At 36.3% G+C, this 24,581-nt stretch overlaps 5 protein-coding genes across 5 annotated transcripts in view; 3 read left to right on the top strand and 2 right to left on the bottom strand.

Moving 5' to 3' along the window:
- Positions 1–551, bottom strand: part of LOC134741562 (97 kDa heat shock protein) — a 29,776-nt gene extending 29,225 nt beyond the window's left edge. The window contains exon 1 of the mRNA XM_063674388.1: positions 257–551. Within this exon, the coding sequence (XP_063530458.1) occupies positions 257–372 (116 nt within the window). The 5' untranslated portion in view covers positions 373–551. The remainder of the gene's footprint in view (positions 1–256) is intronic.
- Positions 1–24,581, top strand: part of LOC134741530 (uncharacterized oxidoreductase YrbE-like) — a 445,968-nt gene that overhangs the window by 340,232 nt on the left and 81,155 nt on the right. The gene's annotated exons all lie outside the window — the stretch shown is intronic.
- LOC134741550 (large ribosomal subunit protein uL22m) overlaps positions 1–24,581 on the top strand; it is a 115,336-nt gene that overhangs the window by 90,220 nt on the left and 535 nt on the right. Inside the window, exons 2-3 of the mRNA XM_063674375.1 lie at positions 18,754–18,936; positions 19,421–19,634. Of these exons, the coding sequence (XP_063530445.1) occupies positions 18,763–18,936; positions 19,421–19,634 (388 nt within the window). The 5' untranslated portion in view covers positions 18,754–18,762. The remainder of the gene's footprint in view (positions 1–18,753; positions 18,937–19,420; positions 19,635–24,581) is intronic.
- LOC134741470 (ethanolamine kinase) lies at positions 1,357–12,096 on the top strand. Its single transcript, XM_063674252.1, has 7 exons — positions 1,357–1,750; positions 1,832–1,986; positions 2,188–2,371; positions 3,611–3,699; positions 6,653–6,879; positions 7,310–7,538; positions 11,650–12,096. The coding sequence occupies exons 1-7, from the start codon at positions 1,616–1,618 to the stop codon at positions 11,714–11,716; spliced, it is 1,086 nt and encodes a 361-aa protein (XP_063530322.1). The 5' UTR covers positions 1,357–1,615; the 3' UTR covers positions 11,717–12,096.
- LOC134741867 (RNA polymerase II subunit A C-terminal domain phosphatase SSU72-like) lies at positions 17,282–18,083 on the bottom strand. Its single transcript, XM_063674760.1, has one exon. It carries the CDS (start codon positions 17,884–17,886, stop codon positions 17,308–17,310), a length of 579 nt encoding a protein of 192 aa, XP_063530830.1. The 5' UTR covers positions 17,887–18,083; the 3' UTR covers positions 17,282–17,307.

Genomic DNA, 24,581 nt, shown 5'->3' with positions numbered 1-24,581 from the left:
CAAAAATACTTATAATGAAAAAGTTAATGGCAATTGTCAGAACTGATAAAAGTATATATTTTCAAACGAACTTAGTCTGATGAAATACGTTATCCAAATAAGCTACTCTTACTTCCATACAAGGTATCGACATGAACATGACGTGCAAATCATCAAATCCTTGAGTGAGTCTAATGAATATCACGAAGATAATTAAAATGAAAAGGTTTGTAGTTTTTATGATATGATATTAATATTAAATTTAAAAAATACTTACGGTGTACCTCGAAGGCTGTAATCATTAGCTATTGTTTCAATGCCACCTGCTTTTGCCACAGCAATGTAGCAAGATTCATTGCCGAAATCAATACCTATGACAGACATAGCGGCCATTGGAACACAAAATAATTTATTTGTTGAATTGCAAAACTAATGGATCTCTCTCTCGAATTCACAAGCACGAAAAACACGTCGGTGAAAATCACTTTCAATACGCGCTGAACAAATTGCCGGTTTGTCGCTGAAGTCCCTCGCGATCGCTTGTGGTTTGCTGTGCCGTGCGGTGCGTGCCCGAATTTTCTAGAAATTGACAGAAATAAAGTGTTGCCTCAATGAATTTATTTTTTCATGTTTAGAAGTTAACTAGTTAAAGCTTAACACACCATCGCACCAGAGATATCGCTTTCACGCTCTTATGTGTACGTCGCACAATGACCTTGGTGAGGTGCGATGGTGTGTTACGACTTTTAAGAAACTGGTGTTTTTAGATGAATCTAGTATAACTGGATCAGCATGAGGGGTGGGGGGAAATGACCGAACGGGATAGTCTTATGTATCTTTCAGTAGGAGTAGCAGAGAAAGTGCTATTATCTTTTGTCCTTGTCACAGTCTCAAATTGGTTATGGTGATATTTGAACGCTCTAAATTAAAAAAATGCCCCCAAACGCGAATACTAGCGTCACAAATTGGTATTATTGCGTCCGCACCCAATTTTATCGGCAATATCGGTCATAATCTGCGATCGAATTCGACGAGCCAAATTGGCGTTTTTAGGCCGCACAGCCTGATTTCTTCGGACAATTAAATCAGATTGGCGAAAAATTGTCCTCGTCTGGAAAAATCTTAAGAAATGTAGTTAAGTAGTCGGCAACGAATTCAATCGATCGATCAAATGCCGCAACGTATTGCAAATCGTATGCTATTATCGCGTTGTTTGTAAAGGCCAATGGCGCTGTCAATGTCTATGTTATGTCCTCACCATCGCACCCAAATCGCACCGCACTTGACCTTGGTGCGGTGCGACTGTGTGTTTATATCCTTTAGTTAGTGAACTGACGTTTCGTTTGCGAGTCGAGTGGTTTGTACTCTTGTTTGAGTTGTTTGTTTGTACTTGTGTGCTCAGTAATAGGCTATAAATTATCTGAACAGATATGTAATCAAAGAGTTGTATTAGTATGTAATTCTATTATCCTACGAGTTGTGCCGGCATAATTTATATAAACAGCTGCCGCGTTGTATGATGCAGTCTATCTATCTGTCGTTGCCCAGCTGAACAGACCTCTAATTTGAAATTTTAACAATTATCATTTTTTTAATTTCTTATTTAAAGTGGTTAAAGAGTAGTTTAGCTCCGATAATGAGTTCTGTTTGCTTACCCGCTGGAGACATTTTTGTGCCTGTTCAAATTGAGGAAAATGATATATATACTGGAATATTTAAGCTTCTTGAAGTTATACGGCCCGAATGGGCCAAGGAACATGTACAGTTTAAGGTAGGTATTGTAATGACGTTTAAATCCCGAGGTTTGTTGTGTGCATATGCATAAGGATCTAAATAAAACCATTTTTTACAGTTGTACACTGATGGTATAACAAATAAACTTGTTGCTTGCCAATACCAATCCAAGGCTCAATTTAATGATAATATTAGCAGTGGAAATAATGTCGTGCTCGTTCGTATCTATGGAAATAAAACGGATCTAATTATTGACAGGACTGCTGAACTGAGGTTAGTAAAATCCATGATAAGTAGTTTCTTTATTAAGCAGAAAAGAATCTGGTCAAGTTATATGGGCTCACATACTTAACTACTTACATAAAGCATGAGCTTAAAATTACGACATATATTATATTCATCTGGTGAAATTGTTATCATAGAAAATCATGGTTTCAAAATCTATAAAATTGATCAAATACATATTTTTCCCAGGAACATAAAGAAACTCAATGTTCTTGGCTTAGCACCTAAAATATATGGGATATTTGAAAATGGACTGGCTTATCAATACTACCCAGGAGTAACTCTGAATGTGGACACTGTTTTGGACTCAAAAGTTTGGCCACTAGTGGCAAAGCAAATGGCAAAAATGCACAAAGTTCAGTTGGGACCTGAGGTATGTTCTAAAATTATTATTGTTTTCCAATCCACTCCAATTCCAAAATTGTTTTTTTTTTTCTTACTATAGCAACATGGGTATCAAATAAAAGCTAGTGAAAAGACCATTTCAAAATATATGTAAATAGTCTGTTTTTTTGTTTGTTTTATTAATAGTTACAGTTTATTGTAACAGAAAATTATACTTTTTTTTCAACTTGATGTACTTTTCTTATTGTTGGTTATAAAAATAAAAAATAAAATAAAAATAAAAATTATTTATTTTTAGACAGTTACAGTCCATAGTTGTTAGTATTAACTTACAGGCTGTTATGTTACAGAACAGTACCTACACTAAATTACATACTAATAAATTACAAATTATTGTGGCCGATCTATATCTGGTTAATTATTTTTTAACATTATATAGAGGATGTCACTTTGTATATATTTTGCAATGATCCATTCAGTCATATTCAATTTAGAGCAGTTTAAAGTCATCTGTGGATAGTGAAATTTTTGAACATTTTCTAATAATTTTTTAGACGAAGTAGTGAAAATGTATGTTATATATTTGTGATCTACTCACATAGCCCTTTAATTTGATACCCCACATGGTATGATTAAAAAAAAAAGTAAAAAACTTTGTACTGCCAACTTTTTAACGTCACAGCAATTACCCCCACCACTTTCGTGCTTGTCATTTCATATATTTGTGTTCAGGACATCACACAGAATACACTGATACCAAATATGTCCATGTTTGCGACGATATGAGCGAAAATCGATTTCCAGAAGAAATCTAGACCAAAAACCGCCATACTATCATGGACATCATGGTTAAGGCCTCAGTGCCATGTTCAGTCATGTCAAAGGGTCAAACAAAATGTAAAATATCCTAGTTTTTTAGGGTTCCGTGCCCAAAGGGTAAAAACGAGACCCTATTACTAAGACTCCGCTGTCCGTCTGTCCGTCCGTCTGTCTGTCTGTCACCAGGCTATATTTCATGAACCGTGATAGCTAGACAGTTGAAATTTCCACAGATGATGTATTTCTGTTGCCGCTATAACAACAAATACTAAAAACAGAATAATATAAATATTTAAATGGGGCTCCCATACAACAAACGTGATTTTTTTGCTGTTTTTTTTTCGTAATGGTACGGAACCCTTAGTGCGCGAGTCCGACTCGCACTTGGCCGGTTTTCGTTAATTGACTTGACTATTGACTATTGAATTTAATTTTTATTTTCTTGCAGGTGACAAAACATCCAATGGTATGGGATAAAATTGATCAATTTTTAAATTTATTACCAGAACCATTTACAGACGAAACTAAACAGAAGAGGTCAGTAATGTAATGTGTGAAGTAAAATATATTTTTTTACGCCTAACATTAAATAAAATTCATAAAAACTGGTAATCTATATACAAAATTGCGTTTCTCATCTTTACATATTATGTAGGCCTAGCACATGATTGACGCGACAGTATCTCGCCGCGAGATAGACTACCCGTCTTTTACTAACTGTATGAATTAAAGGGGGACGGTTAGTCTATGTCGCGGCGAGGCGAGATACTCTCGCGCCAATCATGTGCTAGCTCGGCTGAAAACAAATTGTCAGTAGGAAAAGGCGGCAAATTTTAAAAATATAGGTGTAAAGATTTAATCTCATAACACTGTTTTTTTTTTAAATATGCCTTAAAATAAAAAAGGTCTTAAGCAAGATTCAAACTCACTGTGGGACTGACCCACCATACTGGACCAATAAATATCCCATCCTTATTGGTCTTGAGTGTAGAATGGCTTTTATTGATTTTTGATTCGTGCTCGATTTCGTCACTCGAAAAACTGTGGAAAACGGCGAATCGATATTTTTGTAATTACGAGCAATGAAAATTGGGAATCTAGTAGTATTGAATACTCGTCTTCAGTTCTATTAGTAAAATTTAAATGCCTAGTAGTGGATATGGAAGCGAACGAAATCGAGCGCTCGAAATTCTAAAATCGGCCCCCTGTTGATCAGCCATCGCGCCCATCGCTCCTCAATTCGAGCAGCTATTCTATAAATTTACCGGTTCCCAACTTCTCCAAGTCAATAGCCGATAGCAAAGTGAACGATAAATGAAATAACTACATTTTTTTAAATCATATCATGGAGATTAGAGACACTAGGTGCCAAGTATAATAATCTATATATATAAACGTAAAAGTCCTGACTAACTGACTGACTCACTTAAATCAACGCCCAGCCCAAACCGTTGGACCTAGAGAGCTGATTTTTTCACAATAGGTAGCTTTTATGACGTTAGTATCCACTAAGAAGGGGTTTTTCAAAATTCATCCCCTAAGGTGGTGAAAATGAGGTTGAAAGTTTGTATGGAGATCATTTTTTTTTTTAGTGCGGGACTTGAAACTCCGTATAAAGGCATATTAATAAAATACAAGAAAAGCGATTTCAGCGTTTTTAAAAATTCATCCCCTAAATGGGTTCAAAAAGGGTTGAAAGTTTGAATTCATTAAAAATACTGAAACTTCCTAGAAAGGCATAATAGCCGATTATAAAAAAAGTAATATTGACGTTATTGGAAATTCAACCCCTAAGGGGGTTCAAAAGGGGATGAAAATTTGTCTTGGGTTCAAATTTTATAATATAAATGTTTATTCATTATAATAAAAAAAACAAGAAAACTCATTTGCGTTTTTGAAAATTCATCCCTTAAGGTGGTAAAAATGGGGTTGAAAGTTTGTATAAAGGCATATTATTAGAATACAAGAAAAGTAATTTAAGCGTTTTTAAATATTCATCCCCTAAAAGGGTTAAAAAGGGATTGAAAGTGAATCTATTACAAATGCTTTGAAACTTCTTAGAAAGGCATTGTATAAGATTCCAAAAAAGTTATTTCAACGTTTTTAAAAATTCAACCCCTAAAGGGGTTAAAAAGGCGATGTAAGTTTGTATGTGGTACAAATTTTCTTTTAAGCTAGGAACTTGAGACTTGGTAAAAAGGGCATTAAATTAAAATAGACGAAAACTGGTTTTTGAAAAGTTTGTATCAATAGTTTCGGGAGCGAATATTTTTTTAAATAGTGGACTTGTAAATCTTCTAAGAGGGTCGAGAGGGATTATATGGGGAACAACTTTTTTCATTTAGGGTCTTGAAACTTCGTAGTTTGTGAAAGACAAATTTCATGCGTTGTATAATTATTAACAAATGATTAACCGTCCCTACTGCTATCTTTTGCTGCATATAGTTATATGCTCATGTAGAATATATAACCACCAACATACAAATCCACGCGTACGAAGTCGCGGGCAACAGCTAGTCTATACCTACTTCTTTCCCGGTCAACAACTTGAACAATCGAAACATGCTCAAGGCCGTAATAATAATGAAACGATTTATTACTATATATTAGACTTACTCATTTAATTGTTTTGTCAATTGATATTTTATTAATGTGATTGCGGAATGCTGAAAATATTTCAAAATTTCCACTCATCGTCGCGTGTCTTATCGTTATCAATTACATTGCCTTGATGTCTTCAGTTATTGTCTACGACGGAACGTCGGTAAATAGGTATTAGAGATGGAGATCTTTATTTGCATACCAGTACAGATATTACATACATGTATAGCAAAATAGGTAGTTTACAATATTACAGTGCTTATTATTACTACTGACGTGCTACTGACTTATACTTAGGGCCTTTACAGGGTGGCTATAAAATAAGTGCGTTCCCGTTGCCAGGGAGGTTTTGGGATTATACTGAGCAACTTTTACTATGGAACTAACCTCGAAATTGCGAACGGCTGTTTCATACATTTTGGCTGGACCATTTTGACTGGACCTGGCAACGGGGATGCACTTATTTTTTAGCCTCGCTGTATATTACTTAATTACTTTAACATTTTCTATATTGCACTTTTCTCCAAGTAGCAATAAAAACCTTAAGTAACTTGTAACAGCCTGAAAAGTTACTGCCTTACTTACTGCGCAAGTATGAATGTTCCCATTTATCTCGCCAATTTGCTTCAAAGCGTTTATGGTTAATTAAGGTTATAATTATGGTTTAAATAACTCGTAATCATCCATTCTGCAAAACCTAGTTAAGAAGCCGAAATCAGGCGGGCTGTTTGATATAAAAACATAGGTACTATTAGTGCAGAAACAATTCATTTACTGATATTTACTTTGTCATTCATATCATTTCGTATCTTTCTCACCCCGTCCATCATGGTATACTATTATACCAAGTTAAAATTGACCGTTATTATTTTCTGTCCGTCTCTTATAGATTTGTCGATAGCTTTGGCTCACTAACCAGACTAAGGATAGAATCCGAGCGATTAAAGTCATATGTAACAAAAACCGAGAGCCCGATCGTGTTTGCTCACAATGATTTACTTCTAGGAAACGTTATCCACAACCAAGATGAAGGAACCATATCTTTTATAGACTATGAATACGCCGCTTATAACTATCAAGCGTTTGACATAGCAAATCATTTCAATGAATTTGTTGGTAAGTTGAATTCTTATTGTCTTTTGGGTGTGTCTACATCTGGCGAATACCAAAGTGACGGCAATTATAACAGTTTCTTGAGATATTTTTTTTTGAAATTCCAAACATTTTCTTAATTTTTTTCATCAAAATTTCTAAGCGTTTCTGAAAAATTTAAGTACATTGGTCTAATGCGGTCCAGATAAAGATAATCTAAGATGGTTTAAGAGAGAGGTGAGTGGATAGCGCAGTACTTTAATACTTATTATGATTTTATTGTAGTTTTGTGCCTGTGAGGAGTACTCATCAAGCAATTCAAGCATATAGCTTAATTCCGCAAGTGTTTTTTGAGGTGCGGGACTGCCGGACCTGCCGTTATGGCATTCGCAAGATGTAAACGCATCTTTATCATTAGAAATCGTAGGTACCTAAAGCTTACCTCCATTTACAGGGTTGTCAATAGATGATATCGACTACGGCAAATATCCTAGCAAGGAGTTCCAGATGTCTTGGATAGCTGCGTACTTGGCAGAGTTTTTGAACGTGGATTCACCAGACCAAAGGGCAGTGGAGAAAGTGTACGAGGAAGTCCAGCAACTAGCGTTGGCCTCTCATTTTATGTGGGGGGCGTGGTCATTGGTGCAATTCGAACTTTCGGATATTGATTTCGATTTTGGGAGGTAAGTTATATCTGATTTTTCAGGAAATGAAGGGAATGTATGGAAAATTCGTAATTTCTATTAATGGTATCCATCGATCAGGTTTGTTTTGAGGATCAAATGTCTGTATAGGACCCATTGTCTTAAAGTCTTAAAGCAATACAACAGTCACAAATGATGGTCTAAGTCTGGCACCCGCACTTTACTGACGAAACGTTTCTAAGCAATAGCGACGTTACAATCGTTACATGGTGACGTCACCATGTAACGTCGCTATTGCTTAGAAACGTTTCGATGTGTGGTAAATAAGGAAATTGCGATATTGTCGGTGAAATATTGCGTTTAAGTATATTGTTGCTATTTACACTATATTTTGCTCTTTTATACTCCTTTATCCTAAACGTTCACGTTCATGTAATGTAATTATTGTATGGAAAACATTTTCTTTGATTTATGGCTTTCTAATACCTTAGAGTATTACTTAAGTATTGGATGGATCTTTAAGAAGCTTTTGATTTCGGATAACATGTTGTATTCCCATCTGCCCTCGGCTCGATCATGTTGGCGGACCTACCTGTGTCTGCTGAAGACAGACGAGAATTTAATTTTTCCCATCTGTGACCACCGGGACAGATAGGAAGGATTCTATTCCCACCACTATTATGCTAATTACAAAAAATATTTATGTGATTGTTGCGAGTTTAACAGGTATCGTAAAGTAGATACCGCAATACGGCGCATATTCAGTTCAACCATATTATTTATTAATATTAGCCTAGTGTCCCAATCTCCTAATGCTGCATAGGCAAAGGCCTCGCTCCCGGCTCCTCCCTTTCCACGTGTCCCGGTCTTGACCCGTCTCCCACCAGTTCCTGTCAAAGGCGTCGAGGTCATCTCGCCAACGACGCCGAGCCGTTGAGGTTTGCTGCGACCTTATTTTACACCAATGAAATCTTACAAAAAAATCTGCTAAAAAAACAATGCGTGATGTAGTTCTGTATTTTTTGTATGTTGTTTGGAGACCTTGGAGGAATGTGAGACTATATTTTGCAAGCAAAAAAAAATTGTGCTCCCTGCGTAATTTGCAAAAATTTCGGGCTTTTTTTAGTTTTTGCAGTTTTATTATAAAACTATGGGTTTTTGGTCAAAACTTGCTTCTTAATGTTGAAAGTACATTAAATTTTGAACAATTTAAGCTTATTTACAGCGCCGTATGTCTAATAGTTCTTGAGATTAAAGGGCTTTATAAAAAGGATATTTTTTTCTTTTTAACGTAATTTTTCGTTTTGCCTATATTTTAAGACAAATATCGGCGCAACCGCTCATGCTATGATATATTGCAATAAATAAAGTTGTAGCAAATTTAATTACCTTTCATTTAAGTGCATGAACGGGTCAGTAAGTCCTACAGTTCTCTTGATATCATAAAAAAAATGAAATTGCTATAATGGGGAAGGCAACTAATGTATTGTTTAAGGCATTGGCAAAATCCCTACAAAAGCAGTACCAATCGTCGAGAGCGCAATCTACGATTAGATATTACCGGCCTTCCCCGATAGCAGCAGAGCGCTGTTAGAGATCAACCATTTTTAAAATGCACTCCACTCCTAAGCACTTCATTCATTCAGTAATGAAATCAACATACAATCGGTAGTTTTGCTTGTTTTTCGGCCCCTCTTTTTGGTCGTAGCCATTGATTGTGGTCCACGGTGCCGATTCTAATTTAAGAAGTTTGTTTTGATACGACCTTGACGATAGTTCACGCTGATTTGCGAGTTGCTGGCGAACCGCACTGGAATTACTAGAAGTCGTGTCATTAGATATCTAGCTCGGGCTTTGGTGCTCTTGAGTGTACTGTGAGTCGTGTTAATACAAGACCTCGACAAGATCAAAACTATAACAAATTGATAAATCAGAATCAGCCTCCATTGCCCACTCTAGGCATACGTTTGTCCTGTTGGCATGTAGTTACCAGTATATTATAACTTCTTCAGTGGTGTACCTTATTTACACACAATAAATTACAAATTCATTTCCAATGGCTGTTAAGGGTAAACCATAACAAATTGATAGATTAGAATCAGCTACCATTACCATTACCCACTAGGTATACGTTTGTGCTATAATCCACAGGTTTTATTTAACTAGCAGTATCCTATTACTACGAGTCTTTACTACATAGATGTATATAGGTTGGCAAACCAAATCCTCAATAGAAGAATAGGTACTAGTTCTTATTTTGTTTATCTATGTGTGTTAACATGATGTGTCAAGCCGGGCGGGTTGCATACCTCCGTTTCATTCTATCAATGAGACATTCTATTGGCAAAATTAATTAATCATGTTAACATTGACAATCATTTGGTTACGAAATGCACAGCTATAGCATAGCTGTACTATGCCTAATTTATAACTAAAGCTTGGGAATCCAATTTGTAACAGAGAATTTCATATTTATCGTTTTTTTCTATTTAAAAATTGTTCTAAGTACTTTCCAATTATTTTTATTTTTGAATTGGTCCAGACTATAAATAAGTTTATACATTAAATACTATTACTTATGTAGTGATAGAGGTATTGCTAGTTAAAACCCGTGAATTGACAACTCGCTGAGCCATTGGTAATGAATTTGTAATTTGTTTTGTGTAAATACAGTAAACCACTGAAGAAGTTATAATATACTGGTAACTTGACAAGATTGGGTCACATAATTATAAGCCTATAGCACAAACGTATGCCTAGTGGGCAATGGAGGCTGATTCTGATTTATCAATATATAGTTTTGATCTTGACACGACTCACAGTACACTGAAGAGCACCAATAAGCGCGAGCTAGATATCTAATGACACGACTTCTACTAATTCCAGTGCGGTTCGCCAGCACCTCGCCAATCAGCGTGACCTATCGTCAAGGTCGTACCAAAACAAGATCAACTTGTTAAATCAGAATCGGTATCGTGGACTACGATCAATGGCTACGGCCAAAAAGTGGGGCCGAAAAACAAGCAAAACTACAGATTGTATCTTGATTTCATTACTGAATGAAAATGGTTGATCTCTAACAGCGCTCTGCTGCTATCGGGGAAGGCCGGCAATAGCTAATCGTAGATTGCGCTCTCGACGATTGGTACTGCTTTTATAGGGATTTTGACAATGCCTTAAACAATACATTAGTTGCCTTCCCCATTATAGCAATTTCATTTTTTTTATGATAACAAGAGGAGAACTGTATGACTTACTGACCCTTTCATGCACTTAAATGAAAGGTAATTAAATTTGCTACAACTTTATTTATTGCAATATATCATAGCATGAGCGGTTGCGCCGATATTTGTCTTAAAATATAGGCAAAACGAAAAATTACGTTAAAAAGAATAAAATATCCTTTTTTAAAGCCTCATATCTCAAGAACTATTAGACATACGGCACTGTAATTGGGCTTAAATTATTCAAAATTTAATGTACTTTCAACATTAAGAAGCAAGTTTTGACCAAAAACCCATAGTTTTATAACAAAACTGCAAAAACTAAAAAAACTCCGAAATTTTTGCGGTTTTTTGCAAATTACGCAGGGAGCACAACTTTTTTTTGCTTGCAAAATTTTGTCTCACATTCCTCCAAGGTCTCCAAACAACATATAAAAAATACAGAACTACCTATACATCACGCATTGTTTTTTTATTGTAAGATTTCACCGATGTATTTGGGCGTTTTTTAAAATAAATATTGAAAACCTGATTCTTTCAAATCTGGACATTCTTGGGCTCATTCTACTCAGAATCGATAGCATTCTCCATCCTGCCATAAAAAAGGTCCCAAAATGTCCTATCCATTACGACACGTTTTAGTGTAAAAACATTTTTCATTTGTATGTGCGTGACGCTGATGTAGTAAATAAATAAATAAAACGTTTATTGACAGGCAAGGATCACCCATTAAAATTTTACAGACAATTAATTAGTGGAATGTAAAATTTTCATACAAATTTTTGGGACATTTTTTTATCATCAGGATTGAATATGCTAGTGATTCTGAGTTGAAAGAACCCAGTAACACCAGGATCTGTGAGAATCAGGTTTTTAATATTTATTTTAGAAAACGCCCATTTATGTACTTAATTTATACTTTGCAGGTACGCCAAGATACGGTTCGACCGATATTTCGAACTGAAAGATAACATCTTCAAGCAACTGAGTTGATATTCTCACGTCGAATGTGCCAACATTAATAATAAGCGGTACCTAATTTAAAATGTACATAATTGATGTAACAAACGTTGAGTAGGTATTGCATATCAGGCAGAATAAGATGGTTGTTTGCAGCTCGTGTTGACTGTTGAAGATCAGTGGCGCCCTCTTTTTTCTGCTCGGATTTTACTAGAGCCCGTCTTTAAGCTATAGTCTATCAAACAACTTTGTCTGTAGAAAAAGGCGCGAAATTCATATTTTCCATGGGACGATAATCCTTCGCGCTTACAATTTTTTAATTTGCCGCTTTTTTCTACTGACGGAAATGGCTTGACAGGCTATATTTCTGCAGTCTGCACCGACTTGGCAGCTAGTGTACCAATGAGTTACCTGTTTTAAGAAATATTAATATATAAAATTATATTAGGTATAACATAAACATCAATACAATGCAAAGCATAAACTGTGTTTTTTTACTTGAAACGTTCCCTTAGTCCTTCTTTAGTTGCAATATTTTTTATAGAATTAGATACCTATATTATTGGAAAGCTGTAATTTGGTATAGGCACGACTGAAACCTCCGAGGGATAAACAGTTAAACACAAAACAACTATAATTTAGCACTTGATTTTATTCTAACTACAAATAATAGGATAAAACTAATTCTCCACAGCAATTTAGGCCTCATCTCACGAGCGCTTTTTCAACGCGCGTTAAAATAGCGCTTCAATCTGCCCGCCCTGGCGCAGCCGCACACTAAATTCGATTTAAGAGGCCTTATTCCCTGGAGCGTTCATCGATTTCACGAAATAACACTCAATAGATGGCGTTGACGCGCGGTACGCGAGCGCCGGCAACTATAACGCGTTTTGAACGTAGAGAAGAATAATCTTGATCGTTGTCGATTTCAAGTAACATTAATTTTATTGTTATAGCCACTCTTTTATTTTATTTTATATGCATGGTAGTAGTAATTTTAGTTTATTATGTTAAGAAAATATACATACTTGTACCCAGAGATGACCAGGGTGCCTAGCCAAGATGCCAACCGTTTAGGTACTTATAGGTTACATTAAAACCAAATCTGCAGCTGGCCTCTGAAATGGGTAATAGAAACGCGTTCCGTATGTCTTTCGCTTTCCAAATGACCAGGGTGCCTAGCCAAGATGCCAACCGTTTACGCTCCATAGCAAACGAAACGTAATTGTCTCTGTCGCACTAATATGGAAGAGTGATAGAGAGAGATTACGCTATGCTATTGTTCGCTTCGGAACGAACGATTGGAATTTTGGCTAGGCACTCGGGTTTAGTACCTACAGTTTACGTTAAAACCACTTAAAACTAAATCCGTAGCTGGCAACTGAAGTGGGTAATAGAAACGCGTTCTGTATGTGTTTTGCTTTCCAGATGACCAGAGTACCTAGCCAAGATGCCAGTCGTTCGTTCCGTAGAGAACGATAGGGTAATCTCTCTCTATCACTCTTCCATATTAGTACAGAGACGGTTGCGTTTCGTTCGCTACGGAGCGTAATCGGTTGGCATCTTGGCTAAGCACCCTGGTCATCTGCAAAGCGAAACACATACGGAACGCGTTTCTATTACCCATTACAGTGGCCAGCTATAGATTTGGTTTTAATGTAAACTATAGGTACCTAAACCTGGGTGCCTAGCCAAGATGCCAGTCGTTCGTTCCGCAGCGAACGATAAGGTAATCTCGCTCTCTATCACTCTTCCATATTAGTGCGACAGAGACGGTTGCGTTTCGTTCGCTACGGAGCGTAAACAGTTGGCATCTTGGCTAGGCACCCTGGTCATCTGCGAAGCGAAACACATACGGAACGCGTTTCTATTACCCATTACAGTGGCCAGCTATAGATTTGGTTTTAATGTAAACTATATGTACCTAAACCTGGGTGCCTAGCCAAGATGCCAGTCGTTCGTTCCGCAGCGAACGATAGGGTAATCTCTCTCTATCACTCTTCCATATTAGTGCGACAGAGACGGTTGCGTTTCGTTCGCTACGGAGCCTAAACAGTTGGCATCTTGGCTAGGTACCCTGGTCATCTGCAAAGCGAAACACATACGGAACGCGTTTCTATTACCCATTACAGTGGCCAGCTATAGATTTGGTTTTAATGTAAACTATAGGTACCTAAATCTGGGTGCCTAGCAAAGATGCCAGTCGTTCGTTCCGCAGCGAACGATAGGGTAATCTCTCTCTATCACTCTTCCATATTAGTGCGACAGAGACGGTTGCGTTTCGTTCGCTACGGAGCGTAAACAGTTGGCATCTTGGCTAGGCACCCTAGTCATCTGCAAAGCGAAACACATACGGAACGCGTTTCTATTACCCATTACAGTGGCCAGCTATAGATTTGGTTTTAATGTAAACCTACCTGGTACCTAAACCTAGGTGCCTAGCCAAGATGCCAGTCGTTCGTTCCGTAGCGAATGATAGGGTAATCTCTCTCTATCACTCTTATATATTAATACGACATAGACAGTTGCGTTTCGTTCGCTACGGAGCGTAAACGGTTGGCATCTTGGCTGGACACCCTGGCCATCTGGAAAGGGAAAGACATACGGAACCCGTTTCTACTACCAATTCAGAGGCCAGCTACAGATTTGGTTTTAATGTAAACTATAGGTACCTAAACGGTTGGCATTTTGGCTAGGCACCCTGGTCATCTGGAAAGCGAAAGACATAAGGAACGCGTTTCTACTACCCATTTTAGAGGCCAGCTACAGATTTGGTTTTAATGTAAATTATATTATAGATACCTAAACGGTTGGCATCTTGGCTAGGCACCTTGGTCATCTGGAAAGGGAATGACATACGGAACCCTTTTTTACTACCCATTCAGAGGCCAGCTACAGATTTGGTTTTAATGTAAACTATAGGTACCTAAACGGTTGGCATCTTGGCTAGGCACCCGATCACCTAGGCGAAAAAATTGAATATTTGTGCTATAAAATGTACCTATGATTACATTGATCACCTAAGGATCAAGATTTTCTAATCGCAGTATACACCACTTCTCTGGTTACGAACGCAACAAACGCCTGACGATCGAGCACAGGTCCTTCCCCTAAGCGCGCCCGCCGGAGACTGACTGAGCGCGCAGCGTGAATAGCGTGATTTATACGTCTTTTAAAAATAGGTCCTATAGTTATGATTTTTTTATGGGTTCACATAAAGTTAAAGTTTGCTATAATATTATTTTGAGGACAAAATATAAGTACAATTTGCGATAAAAAAATATTATGCGACCCTGTTTCACCGAAAAAATGAAGAAAACTCGGAAGGTATTTTATCAATCTTTTTAAATAAATCTTTGATTTTCAATCATTTCAGCCCCTCGTACAAGATGTGGTGAATTGAATTGTAATCATTCATGTACCAAATGATTCTTGTTTACTGCAAAATTGGCAACCGAAACGACACTTCTCACTGCAAATTTTGAAAAATACTCCCAAGAAAACTATTTTAGGTTTAAAAAGAGAAAATGAAAACTTTTACTATTTCAGCCGCTAGTTTAGGAAATGATTATTTAAGAACGTTAACAGTTTTTGAATAAATACTAATAGTTACGTCGTAATGTTGAATGAAAAAGGAGGCATTTTGCAAAATACGCTCGTTTGTAGGAATAAGGACTCTTAACAACATACACGAATTATGACACTTCGCATTCAATTTGAGCATATTATGCACACAAATTAGCAGGCACTTCATTAATTATCTCAATTTCACCCCGCTTTTTACTTTCTTAAGGGATGATCTTCGGGATAAAAACTATCCTATGTCCTTCTCAGGGACTCAACCTATCTCTATGCCAAATTTCATCTAAATCGATTCAGCGGTTTAAGCGTGAAGAGGGAACACACAGACAGAAAGACAGACTTTCGCATTTATAATATTAGTATGAACTAGCTTTTGCCCGCGACTTCGTCTGCGTGGACTTAGTAACCGCAGCTAGAGTAAGAATAGCGCCTGGAAAAATTCTCATAGCAATCTAAATTTGTGCATATTATGCACACAAATTAGCAGGCACTTCGTTAATTATCTCAATTCCACCCCGCTTTTTACTTTCTTAAGGGATGATTTTCGGGATAAAAACTATCCTATGTCCTTCTCAGGGACTCAACCTATCTCTATGCCAAATTTCATCTATATCGGTTCAGCGGTTTAAGCGTGAAGAGGGAACACACAGACAGACATACTTTCGCATTTATAATATTAGTATGGATAGTATGGATGACAAGCGCGAAAGTTGTGGGGGTAATTTCTGTGATGTCATAAAGTCGGCAGTACAAAGTTTTTTACTTTTAAACCCCGATGTGGGGTACCAAATGAAAGGGCTTTGTGAGTAGATCACAAATATATAACATACTGTAACATTTTCACTACTTGGTCTAACAAATTATTAGAAAACTTACAGGAATTTCACAATCCAGTTGACTTTGAACTGCTCTAAATTGAATATGACTGAATGGATTATTCCAAAATGCACTGATACCAAATACACCCATTTCCGAGATGACATGAGCGAAAATCGATTTATAGGAGACTTCTAGACGAAAAACCGACCCCCTAGTATGTTATCATAAACCAGATTATTTGATTCAAAAACTATATAGTATTTACCTACGTATTACTTGTGATCTCTTGGTAATCTCTACTCTCATTATCTCTCACCAAGTTTTTAACCTTTATGGCCCCTACAGACTTCGCAACAAATCGTAACCAATTTTCGATAATTGCCAGCTAAGTGTGTGCAAAGGATTCAATATATCAATCAAATGCCGCAGTCGGTGAGGATTGTAAAGGCCCTCACAGACGTAGTAAGTACCTATAAAAATAAAGTACTTTACTGAAAAATCAATAACAATTTATAATTTAACATTAGGAATTTGGAAAAGTAACCTAGGGTGGCGGATACTTTTGGCGCGTTGCAAAGAGAATATACTGTTAAAATGCTGACTGATGTAAATACACCCAGTAAATAGAATTCATTCATAAAGTGGGTATGCACTTTTGCAGCATGCCTGTACATTGAAAGCTCTGTTTTTAGATCCCAGATACCTAATATACATATCCATACTAATATGTTACCTCTTCACGCTTAAACCGCTGAAATAATTTAGTTTTGAGGCAAGCTGAAAATTTACCTGATACTTCTCCTATCTTACCCTACCTCAGCACTGCAAACGTGGAAGGAGAGAATAGTACCTATAGGGTGTGGAGATGAAAGGTAGCTTCCTCAAGAATAGTATAACAGCAAATTTAGCTGTTCTTAATTGTACACAAGGGTGTTTCATGTGTAGTGCATAATTGTTTGCCATCATATTTTCACAGCAACGCAGGAACGTGTTATGCTATTTCAGTCAAGCTCAGTACAAAAAGTATGATGCCAAACAATTATGCACTACATTTGTAATGTGTTTGAGTATACTGAGTTGAAATTCATAAAATAATCAGTAATAGTTATCTGGAATATAAAAATTGACAAATATTAGCAACAAGATAAATGATACATTACATGAAGTAAGAATTCATAGCAGTAATAAATGTCATAATCAATTGGGTATGGATTTAAAGTATATCAATAAAACATAATACAATTCAAAATGGGTCTATGGCATGTTCCCTCAAATTCATGTAATAATTCATCAATATCATTGTCCAAGTCATCACTCTGTGCCATCTTAGAAACCATGTCACTGATGAGAAATGCACCGATAGTCGCTTCCTCATGGTTGTCCTGTATGTCGATGTTGATTACATGCATAGGCTGGTTGTGAATGGACCTCCTTGACCCGAGCCATTCAATTACTTGATCATATACTCTTTCTTCACATGTGATGATCACATCAAAGTGGTCAATGCAATCCTGGAACCTCTCCGGGCATGGTTTTATTCTTCGATTTCTATCTAACATGTGTAGCAATCCATTTTGGGTGTAGTATGTCTTATCTTTGTCCAACAAGTCGTTATAGATATCATCGTACGGAACTCCAAACTCGTAACAATTAGGTCGATCGGCCGATGCACCCGGCAGTTTCACTTTTTCTCCCGTACCAAATGATTTCACTTTGAACCCCTTCTTCGCCAGGAATGCGTGAGCTTCCATGCTACGGTTCATGTTCGAAGAACAGACGACAGCAACAAATAAATCTGCCATTGTTGCTCTGTGACTACTGCCTCAGTTCAATAAATATATGTTATAATAAATTCCTTAGCTTGAGACATTTATTCATTATAGGAATAGTCTATTCACACGCGCTTCACATAAATGATTTAAGTTTCCTAATACTTCGTTTTTACTCAAAATATAAACGTTTATGAAACGTTTGGAGAAATGAGGTTAGATTACGTTCCAATTTGGCGATCCTGACATTTCGTTTCGTTCGTTCATTAAAGTTATTACAGACGGGCGTACCGGACCGGACGGACCTTGGTGCCGTCAAAATATCAGAAAATAGCTCTTAACCGACGTACTTAACGACGTACGGCGGACCACGTACACACGATCGAACGTGCGCCGACCCGCACCAAGGTAAAATAGAATCTATCTCACTATGTTGTGTTGACAAATTTGTCTGTGGGGCCTTTATGATAAGGAAGTTTGGCAGTCCATGGAGACTGTATAAAGGAACCAAATCTCTATGTATGAAAAGTGTCCATCAAAAAACAGTAATTAGGCGGTGCCACCATACACCGAAATACTACCAAAAACAACCTACGTAATTTGGTCGGGTTATTTGTTGCCTTATATGGTTCATGTTATACTCATGTCCCAGAGCCTAACTAGCGCCACCGGAGATATTAGGAACTATTATTTAAAGCTTAACGCGGTCACTTTTACAACAATTCTGCCATAAGAAATTGCGAATATTGCGATCCTTTCTATACCATCATTACCATCCATAATTCCCAGTCTACTCTCTGTCAAAAGTGTCAAGTGTCACCTGTCAACGAGGCGAGGCGGAGGTTGTCGTTGTCTAGGTTTTCATGGAGTTTTGCATTTTCACCTAATACTAAAAAAAACGTTAGAAACATGAACATTTTTAGAAATCTCTGTGCGTCAGGATTTAAAACAATTCAAATCAATTCCATTCACACTTCTGCTCCATCGTTAGCATGGACCAAATCTACATTGCCGAAGAATTTTTTGTCACACAATAAGAAAGTTTATCCCCCACAGGAAATCGGCGAGGAACGGCGACCGGCTGTAAGTGTAGTGAAGAAGTTTGTTTTCAACAGTTTGACTAAACATTTGGTTTAGATCCTATGTAATTTTTAAACCGTAGTCGAGTAAAAGGTGGATATTTTTTTTTTTATTGTTCATAAATTAAACACAACAAGTAAACAGAACAGTATTGGTAAAAAAAAATATTGTCACCCATCATGGATACATTACCCTGGACAACTTCTGATTTTATGGTATTTACCAAACATGCTGCATATTTGTGGAAGTTATACTTATAAGCCATTTCCATAATGGGCTGTCAACTAAGCATGTTAGTAGGATGTGATACAACTTTTCTTCTAACAAACTATACCATTCTTGTCCCTTGAACAACAGGACACGATAACAACATAAAAAAGTTTATCTACCCAAATAATGAGTTTGTAAAAACTCAACATATTTCAAATTTGCATCAAGTTTGCACATTTGCAGTCTTAATTTGATGAAGATACTTTTTCCTTTTCAGTTTGTTTGCCACCAAATCACCAATATAAAATACAGCCCTGACAAACTATGGTATATTGCATGTCTTGTGCGGGGCATGACTGCGGATGAAGCAGTGAAACAGTTAAGTTTTGTCAACAAAAAGGGAGCTGAATATGTGAAGAAGGCTATTCTTGAGGCACAGGAGCTTGCTGTTAGTCAGCACAATGTTGAATTTAGAAGTAATTTATGGATAGGTATGTATCTCAAATATTACAATTAAATCAAAGATTTATGTAACTCCGTATAAGATGGATACAGTCTAAGGAAAAAAACGTGCCTTGGAAATCCAGAAAATTTGATTCTTGAACAGATGATTCCAGATCTAGAGCAGAGCCCAACTGGGGAGGTTACCTTACAGAAAACCGCAGCCAAATAACACTAGACCCTACTAATAGTGTTGTGTTCCTGCCGGTGAGTAAGGTTGCCAGAGCTCGAGGGAGAGGAGTGTTAGGGTCGGCAACGCGCATGTAACTCCTCTGGAGTTGCAGGCGTACATAGGCTACGGAGGAATTCTATCTTGCCAGCATGCAATGGAAAGAAGTATTTTAAATTTAAGAAGAATACAAAAAACAAGAAATATAGACATCCGCAAGAGAACAAAGATAACAGATGCCCTGCAGTTTAGTCTGAAACAAAAGTGGAGGTGGGCAGGTCATGTAGCAAGATATCAGGATCAAAGGTGGACAAATCTTGTAACAAAATGGCCAGGCCCAGCTGGAAAGAGAAGAGCGGGAAGGCAAAGAAAAAGATGGGCAGATGACATTGTACAGGCTGCGGGGAAAAAATGGATGGATGTTGCCACCGACAAAGAGAGGTGGAGACAGATGGAGGAGGCTTATACCCTTGGGGACCACTAATGTGGGATAAAGCTAAATAATAATAGGCTACGGAGACTGCTTAACATCAGGCGGGCCGTATGCTTGTTTGCCACCGACGTAGTAATAAAAAAAAAAAAATAGCACCACCACGATTTACCACCTTTGGCCTATTAGTCATACTTGTTATGGCCATTTTTTGCCCGGATGCTGCACTTCATGATAAAAGCAAGCCGCTTTGCACAGTGCTAGTAGGGACCAAACTGAGTGATTTGACCCGCAGCAGCGCAAGTTTCACCCCTTAGGAACAGAGATGGCGCCACTTCTTTAAAAAATATTTCAAAAAATTCTACAAGCGAAACCAATGAACCGATTTAAATGTTTAATATCTCAAATGAAAGCATTATATACATTACTTTTAAAAAAATACTCAAAAAATATATACTGATTATTTTCGACAAAAAACGGCATCTTAAGTTTTTTTTTTACTCGATTGATAGTTTTTACTTGGTTTCTCAAAAAAAATGTATTGAATATGAACAGCTTAATGCATGTCTATATTACTGAATAAATAACAAGTATTATAAAAAAAACCCGACACCGATACCTCTTATACTTCACGAAATATAAAAGTTTTAATGTGAGTGTAAATTTCTTCAAAATATATTTCAAAAAATTCTACAAGCTTAACTATTTGACCGATTTCAATGTTTAATATCTCAAATAAAAGATCATTATATACATTACTTACAGAAAAATACTCATAAAACATATACTGAACCCTTTTGGCAAAAAACGGCATCTTAAGTTTTTTTTCTTACTCGATTGATAGTTTTTACTTGATTTCTTAAAAAAAAAATTATGGAACATGAATAGTTTAATAAATATATATATATAGTACTGAGTATATAAAAGTATTACAAAAAAACCCGACACCGATACCTTTCATTCTTCACGAAATATTTAAGTTCAATTATGCACGTTCTTACAAATAAATCCTTTAAAAGAAATCTTCAATCGCAGTAAGTGCACTGATTTTAATATGAAATGTGTCATATGAAAAGAAATCACCCAATTTATTTTAATAAATAAAAAAATATAAATAAAAACTGAATTAAGTTTTTTCCTGGTGGTGAATTACAAAAAAATATATCAAATCTAAAATTAGGAATTATTTTTATTTAAAGTGACTACATTTGTAAACAAAAAACTTAAATGTCCTCTTCGGGTTCATATTTCATATTTATTTATTGCAACCATGGTTTCATAGGTATTACAAATTCTTGGTAGTTCCACATGGACCCCGTGGGGGCACAGCAATATTACATGCATACTTGGAATCTAATCTTAAATCTATGTGTATAATATAAAAGTAGGTCAATTTAGTAGTTTCTATACATATAAGCCGAATTGAATCAGATAATTGTCAGTGTATTAAATAACAAAATAAACGGGCAACTAATTATTATTAGGTGATGTCAAATTATATGGTTCACCGGTAGATGTAAAACTGTAAAAGAAAAGTCGTTTTGTTAAGTACTCGTACCATTCCAATACTACAAAATCACTGATCATACATGAACTGGTTGCTGTAGATTACTGTTGAATTATTTTTGTGCCTAGTTGATATCCATTAAACCTATAATTTTGTGCCAGACCTATAATTAGTGGTCAGCATGCAAAATAACCCTGGATTGAAAATTACATTAACTTACTTTTGATTTGTACAGCCACATTTGCATGATTTACACTGGGCTGTGCATGGCCAGCTGACGCGACGACACCCACAATGCATAGTTTCTCAGCCAGATTTGCAGCCACAATGGTCCAAGAGGCTTAATGGAGACCAAATCGCTGTAACTGCCGACCATTCCGGAGTCCAACTCTCTTTTTCCTCAGTCCATCCCCAAAAAGATGTACATGGTATGGAAACTTCTGGTTTCACAGCGTTTCCGTTGGCCCTCTTGGTAAGCTGCTCGAAGTGCATGTTTATAGAGAGCAGCTGATGTACTGGCAGGGTTGGCAGGTTCTAATTTCTCGGCCAAATCAGATTTGTTCCCTGAACGACGCCCTCCATTGACTGACAACGAAGGTGGACAAATTTGGTTTTCGTACTGGAAGAATTCGTTCAGATCAAGCTGCCTTTCTCTGGCCACTATAAAAAGACGGGAAAATAGGAGTATGTCAACTTTTAAGTTTTTGATTTTGTCAGTTGTCAGGTGTGTAACTACATATTTTAATTTTAGTATAAAGTAACCCTAGATTTGTGTTATTGTTTGGCCAAACGGAACACATAAACGTAAATGAAGTTCACAAATATTTGTTTGCTTCAAAAAACAAGCTTGTGACAAGCCTGCCACCTACATCAGCTGCTCTTTATAAACATGCACTTCGAGCGGCTTACCAAGGGGGCCATATATGGGGAAACGCTATGAAACCAGTAGTTTCCATACCATGTCCATCTTCTTGGGGATGGACTGAGGAAAGAGAGAGTTGGACTCCGGAATGGTCGGCAGTTACAGCGATTTGGTCGCAATTAAGCCTCTTGGACCATTGTGGCTGCAAATCTGGCTGCGAAACTATGCGTTGTGAGTGTCGTCGCGTCAGCTTACCATGCACAGCCCAGTGTAAATCATGCAAAGGTGCCTGTACAAATCAAAAGTAAGTTAATGTAATTTTCAATCCAGAGTTAATTTGCATGCTGACCACTGATTATAGGTCTGGCACAAAATTATAGGTTTAATGGTAATCAACTAGGCACAAAAATAATTCAACAGTAAATCTACAGGCACAAAAATTATCCAACAGTAATCTACAGCAACCACTTCATGTATGATCGGTGATTTTTTAGTATTGAAATGGTACGAGTACTTCTCAAAATGACTTTTTTTTCAGTTCTACATCTACCGGTGAACCCGAAGAGGACATTCAAGTTTTTTGTTTACAAATGTAGTCACTTTAAATAAAAATAATTTCTAATTTTAGATTTGTTAAATAAAACTATGAAAACGGATTATATCGCGATTTGTTATATTTTTTGTAATTCAGCACCAGGAAAAAACTTTATTCAGTTTTATTTATTTATTAAAATAAATTGGGTGATTTCTTTTCATATGACACATTTCATATTAAAATCAGTGCACTTACTGCGGTTGAAGATTTCTTTTAAAGAATTTATTTGTAAGAACGTGCATAATTGAACTTAAATATTTCGTGAAGAATGAAAGGTATCGGTGTCGGGTTTTTTTGTAATACTTTTATATACTCAGTACTATATATATATTTATTAAACTATTCATGTTCCATAATTTTTTTTTATGAAATTAAGTAAAAACTATCAATTGAGTAAGAAAAAAAAACTTAAGATGGCGTTTTTTGCCAAAAGTATTCAGTATATGTTTTTTGAATATTTTTTTATAAGTAGCATATATAATGAGCTTTTATCTGAGATATTAAACATTAAAATCGGTCGAATAGTTTAGCTTGTAGAATTATTTGGAATATATCTTGAAGAAATTTACACTCACATTCAAACTAAAATATTTCGAGAAGTATGAGAGATATCGGTGTCGGGTTTTTTTTTATAATACTTTTTATTTATTCAGTAATATATACATGCATTAAACTATTCATATTCCATACAATTTTTTTGGGAAATCAAGTAAAAACTATCAATCGATTAAAAAAACAAACTTAAAATTCCCGTTTTTATCAAAATTATTGAGTATATATTTTTTGACTATTTTTTTAAAAGTAATGTATATAATGCGCTTTTATTTGAGATATTAAAAATTTAAATCGGTTCATTGGTTTAGCTTGTAGAATTTTTTGAAATATTTTTTAAAGAAGTGGCGCCATCTCTGTTCCTAAGGGGTGAAACTGCCGCTGCTGCGGGTCAAATCGCTCAGTTTGGTTCCTACTATCACTGTGCAAAGCGGCTTGCTTTTATCATGAAGTGCAGCATTTTGTTCATAACAAGTATGACTATATTCTCCACTAGATGGTGTTGACGGTTTCTTTTGTTATTTAACAATTTTAACGCATATCAGTGAAAGAACATGGGTCAAAATCTAATAAAAATAATAAATGCAATAATTTATCCACATACATTTTATGGTATTTTTAACCATCTTCATTTTAGTTTTAATTGTGTGTTGATAGATGGCAGTGAATTTACTATGGCTACAAAATTTACTATGACAGTGTACTCCTCTATCCTATATATCCTCTATGCTTTTCTCCATTGAGTTTGGCAGTGTGGATAAAAGATTGAATATAATATTTCCAAACAATAATTTGCCTGAGCTCAATTTATAGAATAGAATA

The sequence above is a fragment of the Cydia strobilella genome, chromosome 5, assembly GCF_947568885.1.
Source record: "Cydia strobilella chromosome 5, ilCydStro3.1, whole genome shotgun sequence".
Classification (NCBI taxonomy): domain Eukaryota; kingdom Metazoa; phylum Arthropoda; class Insecta; order Lepidoptera; family Tortricidae; genus Cydia; species Cydia strobilella.
The sequence above is the reverse complement of the archived record's forward strand: the minus strand, read 5'-3'. Positions and strand labels throughout refer to the sequence as shown.

Bases quoted from the DNA above. Each gene is read 5' to 3' on its own strand.
- LOC134741470 (XM_063674252.1), top strand. From the start codon at position 1,616: ATGAGTTCTGTTTGCTTACCCGCTGGAGACATTTTTGTGCCTGTTCAA. The intron at 1,987-2,187 runs GTTAGTAAAATC...TATTTTTCCCAG, and splicing joins GACAGGACTGCTGAACTGAG to GAACATAAAGAAACTCAATG. The intron at 6,880-7,309 runs GTAAGTTGAATT...CTCCATTTACAG, and splicing joins TCATTTCAATGAATTTGTTG to GGTTGTCAATAGATGATATC.
- LOC134741867 (XM_063674760.1), bottom strand. From the start codon at position 17,886: ATGGCAGATTTATTTGTTGCTGTCGTCTGTTCTTCGAACATGAACCGT.